At 39.6% G+C, this 14588-nt stretch overlaps 1 protein-coding gene and 1 long non-coding RNA gene across 5 annotated transcripts in view; one reads left to right on the top strand and one right to left on the bottom strand.

The window, feature by feature from the left end:
- Positions 1–12155, bottom strand: part of LOC111092943 — a 39594-nt gene extending 27439 nt beyond the window's left edge. Inside the window, exons 1-3 of one of the 2 annotated variants that reach the window (XR_005380694.1) lie at positions 9995–12155; positions 5781–5830; positions 3484–3559 (exon numbers count right to left, since the gene is read on the bottom strand). This is a non-coding gene — a long non-coding RNA (uncharacterized LOC111092943). The remainder of the gene's footprint in view (positions 1–3483; positions 3560–5780; positions 5831–9994) is intronic. The other variant, XR_005380693.1, reaches the window with a different exon arrangement.
- FAM204A (family with sequence similarity 204 member A) overlaps positions 11964–14588 on the top strand; it is a 33646-nt gene continuing 31021 nt past the window's right edge. Inside the window, exon 1 of one of the 3 annotated variants that reach the window (XR_005380688.1) lies at positions 11964–12105. Coding sequence is in view for 1 of the 3 variants with exons in the window: in XM_038578929.1 (XP_038434857.1) it covers positions 11991–12105 (115 nt within the window). In the remaining 2 variants the exon portion in view is untranslated. Of the gene's footprint in view, positions 12106–12634; positions 12748–14588 lie in introns of those variants that run through there. The other 2 variants (XM_038578929.1, XM_038578930.1) reach the window with 2 other exon arrangements.

Genomic DNA, 14588 nt, shown 5'->3' with positions numbered 1-14588 from the left:
ATAGTAAAATTCTATGAGAAACACAAGGATGTTTAAGAACATATGCACCTATAGGAATTAGAAATGCTTCCAATTCCAGCCATGGCCAAGTAAGCTCTGTCTGACTAATCTTTCCACTGATAATAACTTGAGACTCTGGAAGAGGTAAGATAATTTCTTGAAGTTAATTCACTAGAGAGTGAATGAAAGCAGTCAGATACTAGTGAGGTTGGTTACCTGGAAGAAAAAGATTTCAGGAGAAGTTTAAGTTTGTTTTACAGCTGTTATCCTGAGAGAAGGCCATAGTCAGATCTGTGTAGGAAGTTTAGATATTGAACAGAAGTCTGGTCTTACTGGGTCAATCACAGTTACTAGGAAGTAAAAGGGAATCTTGAAAAGAAGTGAAATATAGAGGGTAAGCCTAAATTCTACACATAAACTATGCTGTAGTCTCTGGATGACCCTTGAACTCTGCAAGTGAAGGGCAGACTCCAAGCAGCCCAGCTAACCTAAAATCAGTGAGCTTATATTTGGGCTTCCGCCTACCATGGGGAGATGGAGCTTGTACTCTGGGCTCAGCCATTGAACTGCTTATTTGTTTTTTTTTGTTTGTTAGTTTGTTTTGAAGGGGTTCTTTGGAGGCACATAATATAGCCTAGAGTTTCCACAATATATCATACACAATTTCCAGGATGCAATCCAAAATTCTTATATAAATAAATAGGAAAACATGAGCCATTTAAAGAGAAAAGAAAATCAGTGGAAATCAATCTTGAAATGACCCATGTTTGAATAAAGGAATAAGGATTTTAAAATAGTTATGCTGAAGGATTAAAAGGAAAATATAGTGAATAAAAACATGGGAAGCATCAGTCAAGAGATCTAAACTATAAAAAAGAACTAAATAAAAATTTTGGAAGAGAAAAATAAAATACATAAAATAAAAAATTTGTTATATGGCTTATCAACATCATGGATATGTCTTAAAAGAGAACCAGACAACCTGAAGATATACCATTATAAATGATATAATCTGAAAAACAGAGACAAAGATTGTAATAAATGTTCAAAGCCTCAGGTTCCTATAGACCAATAACAAAATGAGGAGTAGAATGAGAGAATGTATGAGAAAAGACTATTTGAAGAAATAATGGCTGTAAACTCTCCAAATTTGGTTAAAGATGCAGATTTTCTAGTTTAAGAAGTTCATTCAGCTCCAAGCAAAATATGCAAATATAAACTGCACATCTAGAAACATTACAGCCAAACTGTTGCAAACCAGATAAAGAGACAATCTTGGGGCACCTGGGTGGCTCAGTGCTTGAGCGTCTGCCTTTGGCTCAGGTTGTGATCCCAGGATCCTGGGATCCAGTTGCACATCAGGTTCCCCGCAGGGAGCCTGCATCTTCCTCTGCCTATGTCTCTGCCTTTCTCTCTGTGTCTCTCATGAATAAATAAATAAAATCTTTTTTTTTTTTTCTTAAAGAGACAATCTTTCAGGCAGCTGAGAAAAGTGACACATTTCATACTGGAGAACAGTAGTTTGATAGACCTCTAACCTCTCATCAGAAACAACAGAAGCTAAAAGCAGGGGAACAATATTTTTTAAAATAATGAAAGAAAAAATCTAGAAAAAATATCCTTTAAAAATGAAAATGAATTCTACTTCCACCTAGCATGTAGGAAGCTAGAAAGAGCATTGCTTATACTATAAAAATGAAAAGTGCTCAGGAGACTAAGTTTTCAAAGCAAACAAGTAGCTGGAGATCCAAGAAATGACAGAGCCCATTTGGGAGAGGTAAGCGCTGGCACACTTGAATAAGGAACAGAGAAAAGCACAGAAGTAAGAAACAAAGGAAATGTGGAACAAATAGAACATAATTACAATGATAGTAGATTTAAATCTGACCATGTGAATAATTACATTAAATGTAAATACTCCAATTACAATGAAAAGACAGAGATTGATAGGATAAAGAAAGACCCACATATATATTGTCTACAAGAAACATACTTTAAATGTGACTGTATCAATGTGTTTAAGGATAAAATAATGGTAATGATGCCATGAAGATATGACTAACAAAAACCTAGAGTGACTATATAAATATCAAACAAAGTAGACTTCATAATGAAGAATTTTGCCAAGAACAAAGAGAGCTGTTATATATAATGACAAAGAGCTCAAGATGCCTGGGTGGCTCAGTGGTTGAGTGTCTGCCTTCAGCTCAGGGCTCTGCCTCGCTCTCTGTGTCTCTAGAATAAACAAATAAAATCTTTCTTTCTTTCTTTCTTTCTTTCTTTCTTTCTTTCTTTCTTTTTTTTTAAGAAACAGTACCATGTACAATATAAAAAAACATGAAATATTTGGGCAAAATCAGAAATATGTGCATAACTTATAGGTTGAAAATCACAAAATATTCATGAGAGAAATTAAAACAAATCAATCAGGAGTTAAATTACTCATGGATTCGAAGACTTGGTAATGTTAGGATGTCATGTCAGCTTTCTCCAAATTGATCTATAGATTCAATGCATTCCTGACCCAAACCTCAGCAGTATATAAATTTTTAATAAAAGTTGAAAAGTTCCAAAAGTTCTATGAAAAAGCAAACAACTAGAATAGCCAAAATAATTTTTGGGGAAAAAAAGAATATGGTAGGAAGACTCACATTACCCAATCTCAAAATGCACTATAAAGCCAGTTATTAAGAGAGTGTGTTATTAGAGAAAGTATATACACATAGACAAATGGGACAGAATTGAGAGTCCAGAACACAGATGTACATAAATGTGGTCAATTTGATTTTCAGAAAAGGTGCAAAAGGCAATTCAGTGGATGAAGTACTTTCAACAAATTACCCCCAAATCAATCTCCATTTATATTTTGGACCATATACATAGTTAACTTAAAATGGATCACAGATCTAAAATCTAAAACTGTAAAAGTGTTTAGAATAAAACAGAGGAAAAATATCTTTATTACTTTGGGGAAGGCAAGTATTTCTTAGACATAACACAAAAAGCACACACCATGAAAGAAAATATCAATAAAATGCACTATATTAAACCTGAAAACTTTTGTTCTTTAGAAGAAAACTTTTGTTCCATACATTGCTGATGGCAATGAACAGTGGTACAAACCACTTGGGTAAACAACTGGCAACTTCTTATATAATTAAACTTAATCTTACCCTACAACTCAGCAATCCCACTCCTTGGTATTGACTTATGAAAAATGAAATCCTTTGTTCACACAAGAACCTATATGTGAGAGTTTTTAGCATCTTTGTTTATAATTCGTAATTGCTAAGGCTGGAAAAGAATCCAAATATCCTTCATCTGCTCAATGAATAAACAAACTATGTTATAGCTATACAGTGGAACACTACTCAACAATAAGAAGGAACAAAGTGCTGATATATTCAAAATGTTCACATTCATAATGGTACATGAAATAGGCTAGACTCAAAAGACTATATACTATTTTATTTACTTACTTACATGACCTCATTCTGGAAAAGGCAAAACTATGAGGACAGAAAACATCTCAATGGTTTCCAGGACTGAAGGTGGTTTCCTGCAAAGAAGCATAAGGGAACTTGAAGTGATTGCAATATTCTGTATATCGATTGTGGCAGTGGTTATGTGATTATATGCATTTTATATAATCTCACAGATTGTGCATTATAAGAAGTGATTATTTCTGTATGTGAATTCTACCTCAATGAACCTGACTTAAAAAAAATAAAAATAATGGATGGGGCTCCTGGGTGGTCCAGTCAATTAAGGGTCCAGCTCTTGGTTTCAGCTCAACTTTGATCTCAGAGTCATGAGATAGAACCCCAAGTAGGGCTCCACATTCAGTGGGGAGTCTGCTTGAGATTCCCCCTGCCCTCTCCCACAGTCCCTCGCCCTGAGTGTACTCTCTCTCTCTCTCTCCTCTCTCTCAAATAAATAAATCTAAAAAAAAAAAAAAGAATGGAGGTGAAATAAAGATATTTTCAGATACAAGAATACTAAGGAAATCCAGCGCCAGCAAAAGTACACTTTGTAAGACATATTAAAGGAAATTCTTTAGAATAAAGGTAAATGAAAGCAGATTAAATTCAGGACCATAGGATGAGATAAAGAACATTGGAAATAATAAATATGTGGGTGAATGCAAAAGATTATTTTTTTGCTCTTCATTCTTTTACTTTTTTATTTTATTTTTTAAAGATTTTATTATTTGACAGAGAGAGAGCAAGCATGAGCACGGAGAGCAGCAGAGGGAGAAGGAGAAGCAGGGAGCCCAATGCAAGACTTAATCCCAGGACCCTGGTATCATGACTTGAGCCAAAGACAGACACCTAACCAGTGAGCCACCCAGGCACCCCTGCTCTTTATTCTTTTAAAAAATATATATGGTTTAAAGCAAAACAAAACACTGTCTTGTGAGATTTACAATATGTGTAGATTTAATGTATGTGACAGCATTGAAGATGTATCAAGAACAGTAAATGGCCTGTACAGTTTCAAGGTTTCTCCATTTTACACGAACTGTTAAAATATTAGCCTTAGGTAATCTGTGAAATGTTAAGGATGGATACTGTAATTCGTATAGTGACCACTAAAATATAAGACAAAAAAATAAACATAAAAAGCCAGTATATAAATGAAAGTGATATTCTAGAAAGGGTGTAGGAAGTGAGCTGGGGAAAGGGAAGACATTGCTCTAGGGATGGGCAAGCCTGAGAGGTAGTAGGACAAGGCCTGTGGCTGAGTACCAGATTTGGTTTAATCAACTAAGAATGTGTTGATTCTCAACACATTCTTAGGATATCATCATATCCTTGAGACCACAGAATCAACTAAGAATGTGTTGATTCTCAACACATTCAAGGATATCATCATATCCTTGAGACCACAGAATGGAATGTGCTTTTCTTAACTGGAATGAAATAGGTAAACTTAGCCAAAGTTTAAAAATAGAAAGCACTTTGGGTCACCTGGGTGGCTCAGTTGGTTAAGCATCTGCCTTTGGCTTGGGTCATGATCTCGGGAGCCAAGTACCGAGTCCTGCATCAGACTCATTGCTCAGTGGGGAGCCTGCTTCTCCATCTGCCTGCCACTCCCCTGTTTGTGCTTTCTCTCTCTGACAAATAAGTTTTTTCAAATCTTTAAAAAAAGAATGTATATCTTTCTTTAAAAAGAAAGGAAGAAAGAAAAAGAAAAGAAAAGAAAGAAAAGAAAAGAAAAGAAAAGAAAAGAAAAGAAAAAAAAAAAGAAAAGAAAAGCTGTTCAAAACAATTTCCAAGATAGGACCTTGCAAGGGTAAGATTGTATGGAGGCAGATCACTAAGGATGTCCTCAGTTTAGCAAATACATAGTTTTGAGTATTTATTTCCAAAGAATTATAGGAAACTCAGAATCATTATTTCATTGGAGACACTACCCTAAATGCTAATTATATTCCCAGGTCTTAGAAGATAAGACCACATTGCAATAAAATCAAACAAAATAATTAAATAATAATATCAAATAATCCAAATGGCTCTCCCTTACTCTGATTGGTGGAAACTTTGGAAGACATCCTAAAGAGTTCTTTTGGACACGTTCAGGTGAGATGCAAATTCTTTAGTTATTTCACTTTAAACTTACAGCTTTCTTTTTCTTTGCAAGCACAACGTCATCTTGCGCTTGGCAGTTGGGATTAGTATGGTGGGTAGAGGTGTTTAATAGGTCACAGAAAAGTAGATGGAGAACAAGACACCAAAGTTACTACACTGAAACTAGAAAGAGGTTTCTAGGTGGCACACCTGTATCTGCAAGGAGGAGATTAGTTGACATGGAATTTCCATACTCTGACCTGTAAGAATCAAAGGAGAAGCAGAGATCACTTTCTACATTCTCTCTGTACCAAAAGGAAAATGTGTCAGGTCACTCTGGAAGCAGACCACTAGGAAGCCCTCTACATGACCAGTACTCTCCTGTAACAGCTTTGTTATTCTTTTTCTTTTTTTAATTTATTATTTTTAGAGTTATTCTTTAGAGTAAATTGAGGATGTGGTGCTGAAGGTGGGAAGGAGGTGAAGTGGCATACAATAGGTTGTTTGTGGGGGGTACTTGAAAGACAAATTAAAAATGTTTTATGATAGTTCATAGTTCATAGCAAAGGAGATATGTCTGAAGGGTGGGTTGAATTTATAAAATTGTGTGCAGAATATGAATTGGTGGAAAGCAGGGGACAAAAATGAGGTCAAAGGAATACAAGCAAGAACAAATGAATGAATGAGAAAAATATTAGGCTCGATGCTCAGTTTGCCCCCATCCTGTATGACCATTGTCTTTGTCCAGATGCTGATCACTTATTCTATTATGGCCTCTGAGCTGTGTGCCTTTCATGTTGGCTCAACTACCTCCAAATTCATCCTTCCTATTCACAGGAGTGTTACTTTAATTTCCCTGGAGAATCTGCATCATCATATCCTTGGTTAGAATTCTCTATTTCCTTCACTGTTTTAAAGCATAACTTGTCTGTTTGCCTGACAGGCTCCCATAGTCTGACTCAACCTGGTTTTATGTCTTACTTAAACCACAGCATTCTTTTTTTTTAATTTTTATTTATTTATTTATGATAGTCACAGAGAGAGAGAGAGAGAGAGGCAGAGACACAGGCAGAGGGAGAAGCAGGCTCCATGCACCGGGAGCCCGATGTGGGATTTGATCCCGGGTCTCCAGGATTGTGCCCTGGGCCAAAGGCAGGCGCTAAACTGCTGCGCCACCCAGGGATCCCCAAACCACAGCATTCTTGTATCTCTGCATTGATTCACATAATTCTCCTATGTCATCTTCCCCGTTTCTCTTTATTCCGTGCACTGACATCTTCGCTTCTGTCATCCATCCTCCCTCTCCACAAGCATTTACTGAGCACTTACTACTTGAAAAGGACCGAGCCTTCAAAGGGGCTCACAATCTATCCAAGTGACCTAAGACAACTAATTGTATCTTAATGGAATAAAGCCCTTGTTGTGCTATGTATCAGGTATGAAGACATAGAGAAGAAAAGCATGAACTGCACAAGTCAGGAAAGGTTTACTTAGGAGGTAATATTTGATCTTGGTTTTGAAGGTTGAAAAGATGTTCCACACGTATAAAAGAGAAAGGGTGGCACCTGGGTAGTGCAATTTGTTAAGTGTCCAACACGTGGTTTGGGTTCAGGGCATGATCTAAGGGTCATGAGATGGAGCCTCACATCAGGCTCTGTGCTAAGCAGAGAGCCTGCTTAAGACTCTCTCCCTCTCCCTCTGTCCCTCCCCACCATGGTGTCTCTCTCTCTCTTTCTCAAACAAATATGTAGATCTTTAAAAGAGTAAGCTATCCCACTGAGAGGAAATAGCATATGCTGAATCCCATCTAGCTTACGTTTCCATTCTACAGGACTTCTATAGTTTCTGCTTACACTATGCACCTCACAATTTTAGTACTCATGGTGTACAATGTATAATTTATATTCACATGAGATGTCTCAGGCTACAAACTTCTTGACAAGCCAGTTCATATACTTCATTTGTATTCTCCTTGAACCTTAGCAAAGTGCTATCATTGGGCACATAGTAAGGACCACAAAGATGTTGACAGATTAATCTGGTAATGTGTCAACATTTATGTACTCCTTATATTTTTTTTGTGAGTGTGTGTGTGTGTGTGTGTGTCAGAGAACTTTATTTAGGACACTAACGTTTGGACTTCGTGTAGTTTTCACCAGTAATGAACCATTGTTCTTTTGATTTTTAAAAGACTTATTTTTTTAGAGCGGTTTTAGGTTCACAGCAAAATTGAGGGAAGGTACAGAGATTCTTCCCCATATTCATTGTCCCCACACATATGCATAGCCTCCCCCATGATTTATATCCCCCACTGAGTGGTACATTTGTTGCCAGTGATAAGCCTGTGTTGATGTATCATCATCACCCAAAGTCCATACCTTACATTACAGTTCACTCTTGGTGTTGTATATTCCGTGAGTTTAAACAAATGTATAGTGACATTTATCTATTGTTTTGGCATCATGTAGCATATTTTCATTGCCCTAAAAATCCTTCTGCTGCCTGTTCAGTCTTCCTAACCTCCAACACACACACACACACACACACACACACACACATACAATTCTTAGTTTTTATGTGTAAGGCAAGGAAACTAATATTTATTGACTACTGACTACATGCTAGGTTCTGTGTTAAAAGCTTCACACATGTTCCTTTATTTAGAGATATTAATCAGGCAGTGGGCTGTTTTAGGAGATGAAGGTATTGGGAAAAGGGAGCCTAATATAGACTTCAATGTAGCAAACCAGGAATGATAGAAGGGGATGCCTCTAATGGAATTTGATCATTCACTGTGTACTAAAGGGGATGGAAAGAGAAGACACATTTTGCTGCTGAAGCCTCTCTTTTCATCAGCTCCCACCAAGTACACATCCCACCCAGTAGCAGTGATGTCTATACTTTGTTGACTATACCAAGCTGGGTTTCATTAGGAACCTTAAAAGGGGCAGTGTGTGTTAATGAAAAGAGCATGATCTTCAGAGTCCAGTGAAACTTCCCACCCCAGTGTTCCGTGTTACTAGCTGTGTCACCTTAGGCAAGTTTCTTAAACCCTAAGACCTTAGTTTCCTTGCCTGTAAAATGGATACAACAGTACATATCTCGTGAAATCGTATGTTATCAGTTGCAAAATACTTAGCATACAGAAATGCTCTAAAAGCCTTCCTTTTCTGCCCTCCCATTCTTCTTATGTACAACCTATTGGAACTGAAGAAGTTGAAAATACCAGACATGACCAATAAATAAAGAGTGTATTTCTTTGTCAACATCCTTTATTACAGAAATTTTGTTTCCTCGAATGTCAATTCTTGCTGATGTCATAGTGTTAGCTGTTCAATGTATTCTTGGAATGCTAGCACTATTTATAGATGCTTCAGTTTGCAAATTTAGAAAGCAAATCCAGGTGGAGAAATGGTCACATATTTCCTAAAATTCAGAACTCCCTTGTTTCTATTCTTTTGTATAAGTCACTAGACTACTTTTCTTTCAGTGCAGAACATTAAGCACTTTGTACAGACGGAAATTAACTATTCTCTTTCTCAGTCTCAGCAAGAAGGACGTTTATTATATATTCAACAAAGTCACATTCAGTTTTCCAAACTGAGAAATATTTAAGGGACTTCATTATATTTGGGGAAATTTTCATCAATCAGAGATTTTACAGCTACCAAAAAAAAACCCTCCACAATTAATCTTTTATAACATGAGTGTGACTTGTAATCTCCACACTAAGGAAAAAAATCACTAAATATAGGGGAAAACTCTTCATAAACGGTAATATTTCTTGGCAAAGAAAAACTGCTTTATGATTTTTAAGATATGTTTGAGAATTTAAATGAAACTTACATGTTTGAAATTAGTTGCAGATGCAACACAATTCAAACCCAATTCACTAGCTGCATCACATTCACTGTGATTTAGTAAAAGGTATTCAATAATTCTATGTTTCATAGAAATCTCACAAATACAAGTATTTCATTCACAAAATGCATGGTTTGGCAGGTTTCCAGGGCAGGAATTTGCTGGAAGAGAGGTAAATTTATTGATTAAAATAAATCAAATGACTGACATTTCCCCCCAGAAAACTGGCAAAACAATGATATTCAGAGACTGGAAGTCTTACAACCGGACCCAGAAGAAAAGTCTGAGCTATTTACATTTATTATAGGAATCCAATAATATGATAAGCGTATCAGACATTTGAGAATACTCAAATATTAAACTTTACTTATTTTGGGAGTAGGACTTTCCAAAACCTTTAATATGAAATTTAGTGTTGGTAGGTCTTTGAAGTCGTTGTAATTATATTTCTCCTGTATCCTTCGTACATTTATATGTACTGAGTAATGAGTACTCTGATGGAATATATGCAGAAACAGTTCTTAAACAGGTCAGCATCACTTCCCACCGACCCTGTGTCTTACCTGTGTTCTCTCTCTCTATTCTGGTCATACTTCCACCAACAGTATTTGTTATGAACCAAATGTTTAGGTACCCACAGACTGCTGTGTTTAAACTCTAACAACCCCCACTGTGGCCACATTTGGACATGGGGCCTCTAGGGAATTAATGAAGGTTAAGTGAGGTCATAAAGATGGGGTCCTGATCCTCTAGGATTAGTGTCCTTATAAGAAGAAGCCCCAGATAGCTTTCTCCCATGCACACAGGTTCTTTCTCTACAAACACAAAAGGAAGAGATCCTGTGAGCACACCGCAAGAAGGCTGCTGTCTACAAGCCAAGAGAAAACACTCCCGGATGAAACCTACCTGCCAGCATCTTGATATTAGACTTCTCAACCTTTAGGATGGTAAGAAATTAACTTCTGTTGTTTAAGCCACCCAGTGCGTGGTATTTTGTTATGATAGCATGAGCAGACTAAGACAGTAACTAAGAGGCCCAAATGCAACAGCCATAGCGGCACTTTTATACACATCCTTTCTTTAACTGCCTAACTTGTTAAAGATTTGGATTGGGGGACCCCTGGGTGGCTCGGTGGTTGGGCGTCTGCCTTCCGCCCAGGGTGTGATCCTGGAGTCCCAAGATAGATTCCCACATTGGGCTGCCTGCATGGAGCCTTTTTCTCTCTCTGCCTGTATCTCTGCCTCTCTCTCTCTGTATCTCTCATGAATAAATAAAATCTTTAAAAAAAAAAAAAGATTTGGATTGGGGAAAAATCCTATTGAGAAGCTGGACACAATTGGCCAAGAGAGTTTCACACAGATCCTGAAATCACTCAGACCTGCTTTTTTTTTTTTTTTTTCAAGATTTATTTATCCATGAGAGACACACAGAGAGAGAGGCAGAAACACAGGCAGAAGGAGAAGCAGGCTCCATGCAGGGAGCCTGGTGTGGGACTCGATCCCAGGACTTCAGGATCACCTGAGCCAAAGGCTGATGCTCAACCACTGAGCCACCCAGGTGCCCTCAGACCTGTTTCTATTCTAGAACCTGAGAAGGTCAGCATGAAGGACTTGAGTGACCCAAGGTTGTCAATTCAGGTTCTATTATGATTCTGGGCTTACAGAAAACTACTCCATAAACCTGGCATATCCTTCTGGGACACACTGAGGGTGAGGTAATGAATAGTTACCTAGTAAGCTTAAACATCTGTTTACACTAAATCATGATATATTAGAGTGCAATGCAAAACTCTTTCACATTTTTAGAGTATAGCTAAGACAAAATCACTGTGGTCTAGGCATTATGTTAAGGACTTTATGTGTATTTTATCATCCTCACGAACTGGAAAATAGTATACTTAAAAAAATAGGAAAGTATTTTTAGTCTTATCATTATTACAGAGCACGATTTCAGAAAATAGAAGCATTTCTAAAAATAGCCTGCTCTCTCATCACTATCACATTATCCTGCTTTATATTCTTCATAGCACTTTTTTTTTTCTAGTTTCTTTTTCCTTACTTATTTTCTATGCTCCCCCAAGTCCTGCCCGGGGGCCTGAACCAGTGGCAGTCACAGAAAAGGGGTTCGATGAGCTTTTTAGACAAGGCCCCACATCTGGTCAGTGCAGCAGCTGGTTAGCACCAGGAGAGCAGGAGTCCGGGCTGTTTCTGGCAGGGTGCCTGGTCAATAATTATGTACAGGAGGAAGAAAAAGGAAGGGAGGGAGGAGGGAAAAGGATGAATGAATGGAAATGTTCCCAGAAGAGCCTGGAGAGCATCTACATCGAACTTCCCCTCCTTGGGGGAAATGAACTCAGGTCAAGGGCTAAGCCAGCACTTTCCTCATCCTCAACAGCAGCGAGCAGCAGGGAATGGGGGGTGGGGTGGGTGGGGGGAAACCAAAGCCTTTAAAAAAGGTCCAGAAGAAAAGGGAGGAAACGGTGAAGGAAAAGAAGCAGAAAGAAACGAATCCGCCGCTGCAGACACATCCGAAAGCGGAGCGAAGCGCGGCCGGTTGCCATGACGACCCGAGGCCAGAACGGCCGCAGCCCATTGGCTGAGAAGCCGGAGCCAATGGGGAGGCGCGGTGTTGGCTGGGTCTTAAGATGGCTGCCGGGCGGCCGGCTCCCGACGGGTGAGTACGGCTGATGGGGAGGCCGCTTCCCGGTCGCTCCGAGTCTCCGACCTGACGGGTCCGGGAGGGCCGGGTGCGGGGAGCGAGGGGGCAAGTGTGGGCGGCCTCGCAGCCTCACGGGCGAGCCAGCGAAGCCCCCCCGGCTGGGCTCACGGGAGCGTCGGTGAGGCTGCCCCCCCCCCCCCCCCCGCCCTCTTTGCTGGGAAGGGACGTCTCAGCGTCTTCCCGAGCCTGTTGCGGGGAGAGGGGCTCGCCGTCCCGGCCTGGCCAGAGTGAGACGGCGAGGAGGCTCCAGGGCGGGGGGGAAGCAGGCTCGTGTGGACGGCTGCGGTCGCTGGGACCGGCCGCGGGCCCGACGTCCCGCCCTGACTGTGCGGCGCTTGGTGGTGGGGCCGGGCCGGGCCGGGCGTGTCCCGCTCGGGCTCCGGGCTCCGGGACGGGCAGCCCCGCAGGAAGTACTGTCACGGCGGCATCCGACCTAAAATGAGCCTCGAGGTGTTCCCGGTCAACTGTAAGTCTCTCCGCGCAGGGTCTTTCCAGGCCTTGACCGAACACGTACTTGCATCGCATCGAAACCTGTGCACACGTACAAAATCCTGCCGAACGGGTCCGGAGAATCGGACGGCGGAACTTAAACTGGAGGTCAGGCCTCTGATTCAGTCTCGTAGTTTTTACCTTTTTTTTTTTTTTGAGAAAAAGAGAACACACTTCATGAACAGGACATGGACGCGAATGTTGATGATAACGTGCTTCGTCAAAAGTGAAGTAGTTCCAAGTCACGGAGACTGATTGTTGTGTAAATCATTTCACAGGATTGCCGGGCGGTGGTTTATAAGATTATTATGCAAGTTAGAATTAAATTCACATCAGACCAAACTCAGGTTTCTGTGATGATTCTAGTCGAAGGCGAAAGTATGGGAAATAAGACCGCTTCGTATAGTGAAAGTGGAATTGGAATTGTGGAATATCAGAGACAGGAGACTAAATGACTCAGGTTGGGTTTGGTTATAAGCAGTGGCCTTGATCTTCCAGAAAATGGTGACGTTATTACCCAAACCTCTGAATGTGGTTTTTATGTATACGTTTTCGTATAGCATCTTAACATGACTTTCGGCTTTTTAGAAAGTAAAAAAAAAAAAAAAAAAAAGATTAAGCAGATTTTAACAAAATTACAAGCTAGAGTCATTTCAGATCCACCCTCAAATCTTTGTCTCCAAGAATATATTGCTACTTAAATTGCATCCTCTAAAAGTTTCTAAGTCGAAGCCCATAGAGTTCTGTTTTTGTAAAATAAGCAGATCACAGTCACAGTGCGTTAGGCAAGTCAGTTCCCTCTCCTGTAAAAGGGCTGTAGATAGTAATTTCTAGTGGAAGAGTTATGGGGATTCATGGTAAAAGAATTTCTGTTACATGGTTTGTGACATTGTTTATATGCCATATATAGCATTGACTTGCTTTGTTTTTCTTTCTGGTTCTTTTTTTTTTTTCTGTATAACAGGGGTCTCCTTTGCTTTCTTTAGAGCATCTTTCAGGTGTTTGGTCTGACATGTAGTCTTACTGAAAACTAGAAATCTTGGCTGTGGTGGCAGGATTGAGGAGAGAAGCCTTATCCACTGGGGTATTGGGGTTTAATCAGTATTGCATCTGACTGGTATATCACATCCCTTGAGAATGGCTGAGTAATTTTCAGATTTAAAGGGTAATTTGGGATGATTTGCTTTAGAATAAAGGCATGGGGTGAGAGACATTTCAGAGAATTAGACAATCATCCTTAATAGCAGCCAAAACAGGAGTGAGCGCCAGGCCTAACCTAGTACCATAGTTGGTACCATGGTACGACTGGAAATGTATGCGTGACATATATATACTGTGAATTCAAAGACAGTGTTTCCAAACGTGAGCCCAAAGCAAGTCATAAAGCAGCCACTTGATATTGGCTGATTTACAGTTGAGTTGCTGCTCACGTGGGCAGCTCCACTTTGCAGGCTCCCCCAGTGAGTTATCTTTGTTTATCAGTGGCCATGGAGTTGTCCCTGTGTGTGTGTGTGTTTGTATTTAGAATCACAGGAGAATGGCATATCACTTTAAAGATGTTCGGGAATTGAGTTCAGAAATGTGTTGTCTGAATTTTGCCTTATTTTATGGATTTGGATCTACTTTCTAAAATTTATTTTAATTTTTCTTTTTCCCATGTGCACCCACAAGAAATTATTCTACCAGCCAATGTCATACTGAACAGCTAAATGTCACAGCAACGAGAGCTAAAAATAGATGATTTGGGGAAGGTCTAGAATGTGATTAAAAAGATGCTTGAAAAAAATAGTAAAAAAATAAAAAGATGCTTGAGAGGTGATGGAGAAAGGCAACTCCAGGGCAACCGAGAGTGCTCCCCAGGGTGAAGCACATTTGAGTGGCCAGAGCATAGACACACTCTATAGGGGTATTGAAGCAGTGCTCTAGCAGGAGAACTGTGCCCATCAGAG

This window comes from Canis lupus, chromosome 28 (genome assembly GCF_011100685.1).
Source record: "Canis lupus familiaris isolate Mischka breed German Shepherd chromosome 28, alternate assembly UU_Cfam_GSD_1.0, whole genome shotgun sequence".
NCBI classification, from domain to species: Eukaryota; Metazoa; Chordata; class Mammalia; order Carnivora; family Canidae; genus Canis; species Canis lupus.
Note: the sequence above shows the minus strand (reverse complement) of the source record. Positions and strands in the feature narration are given on the sequence as shown.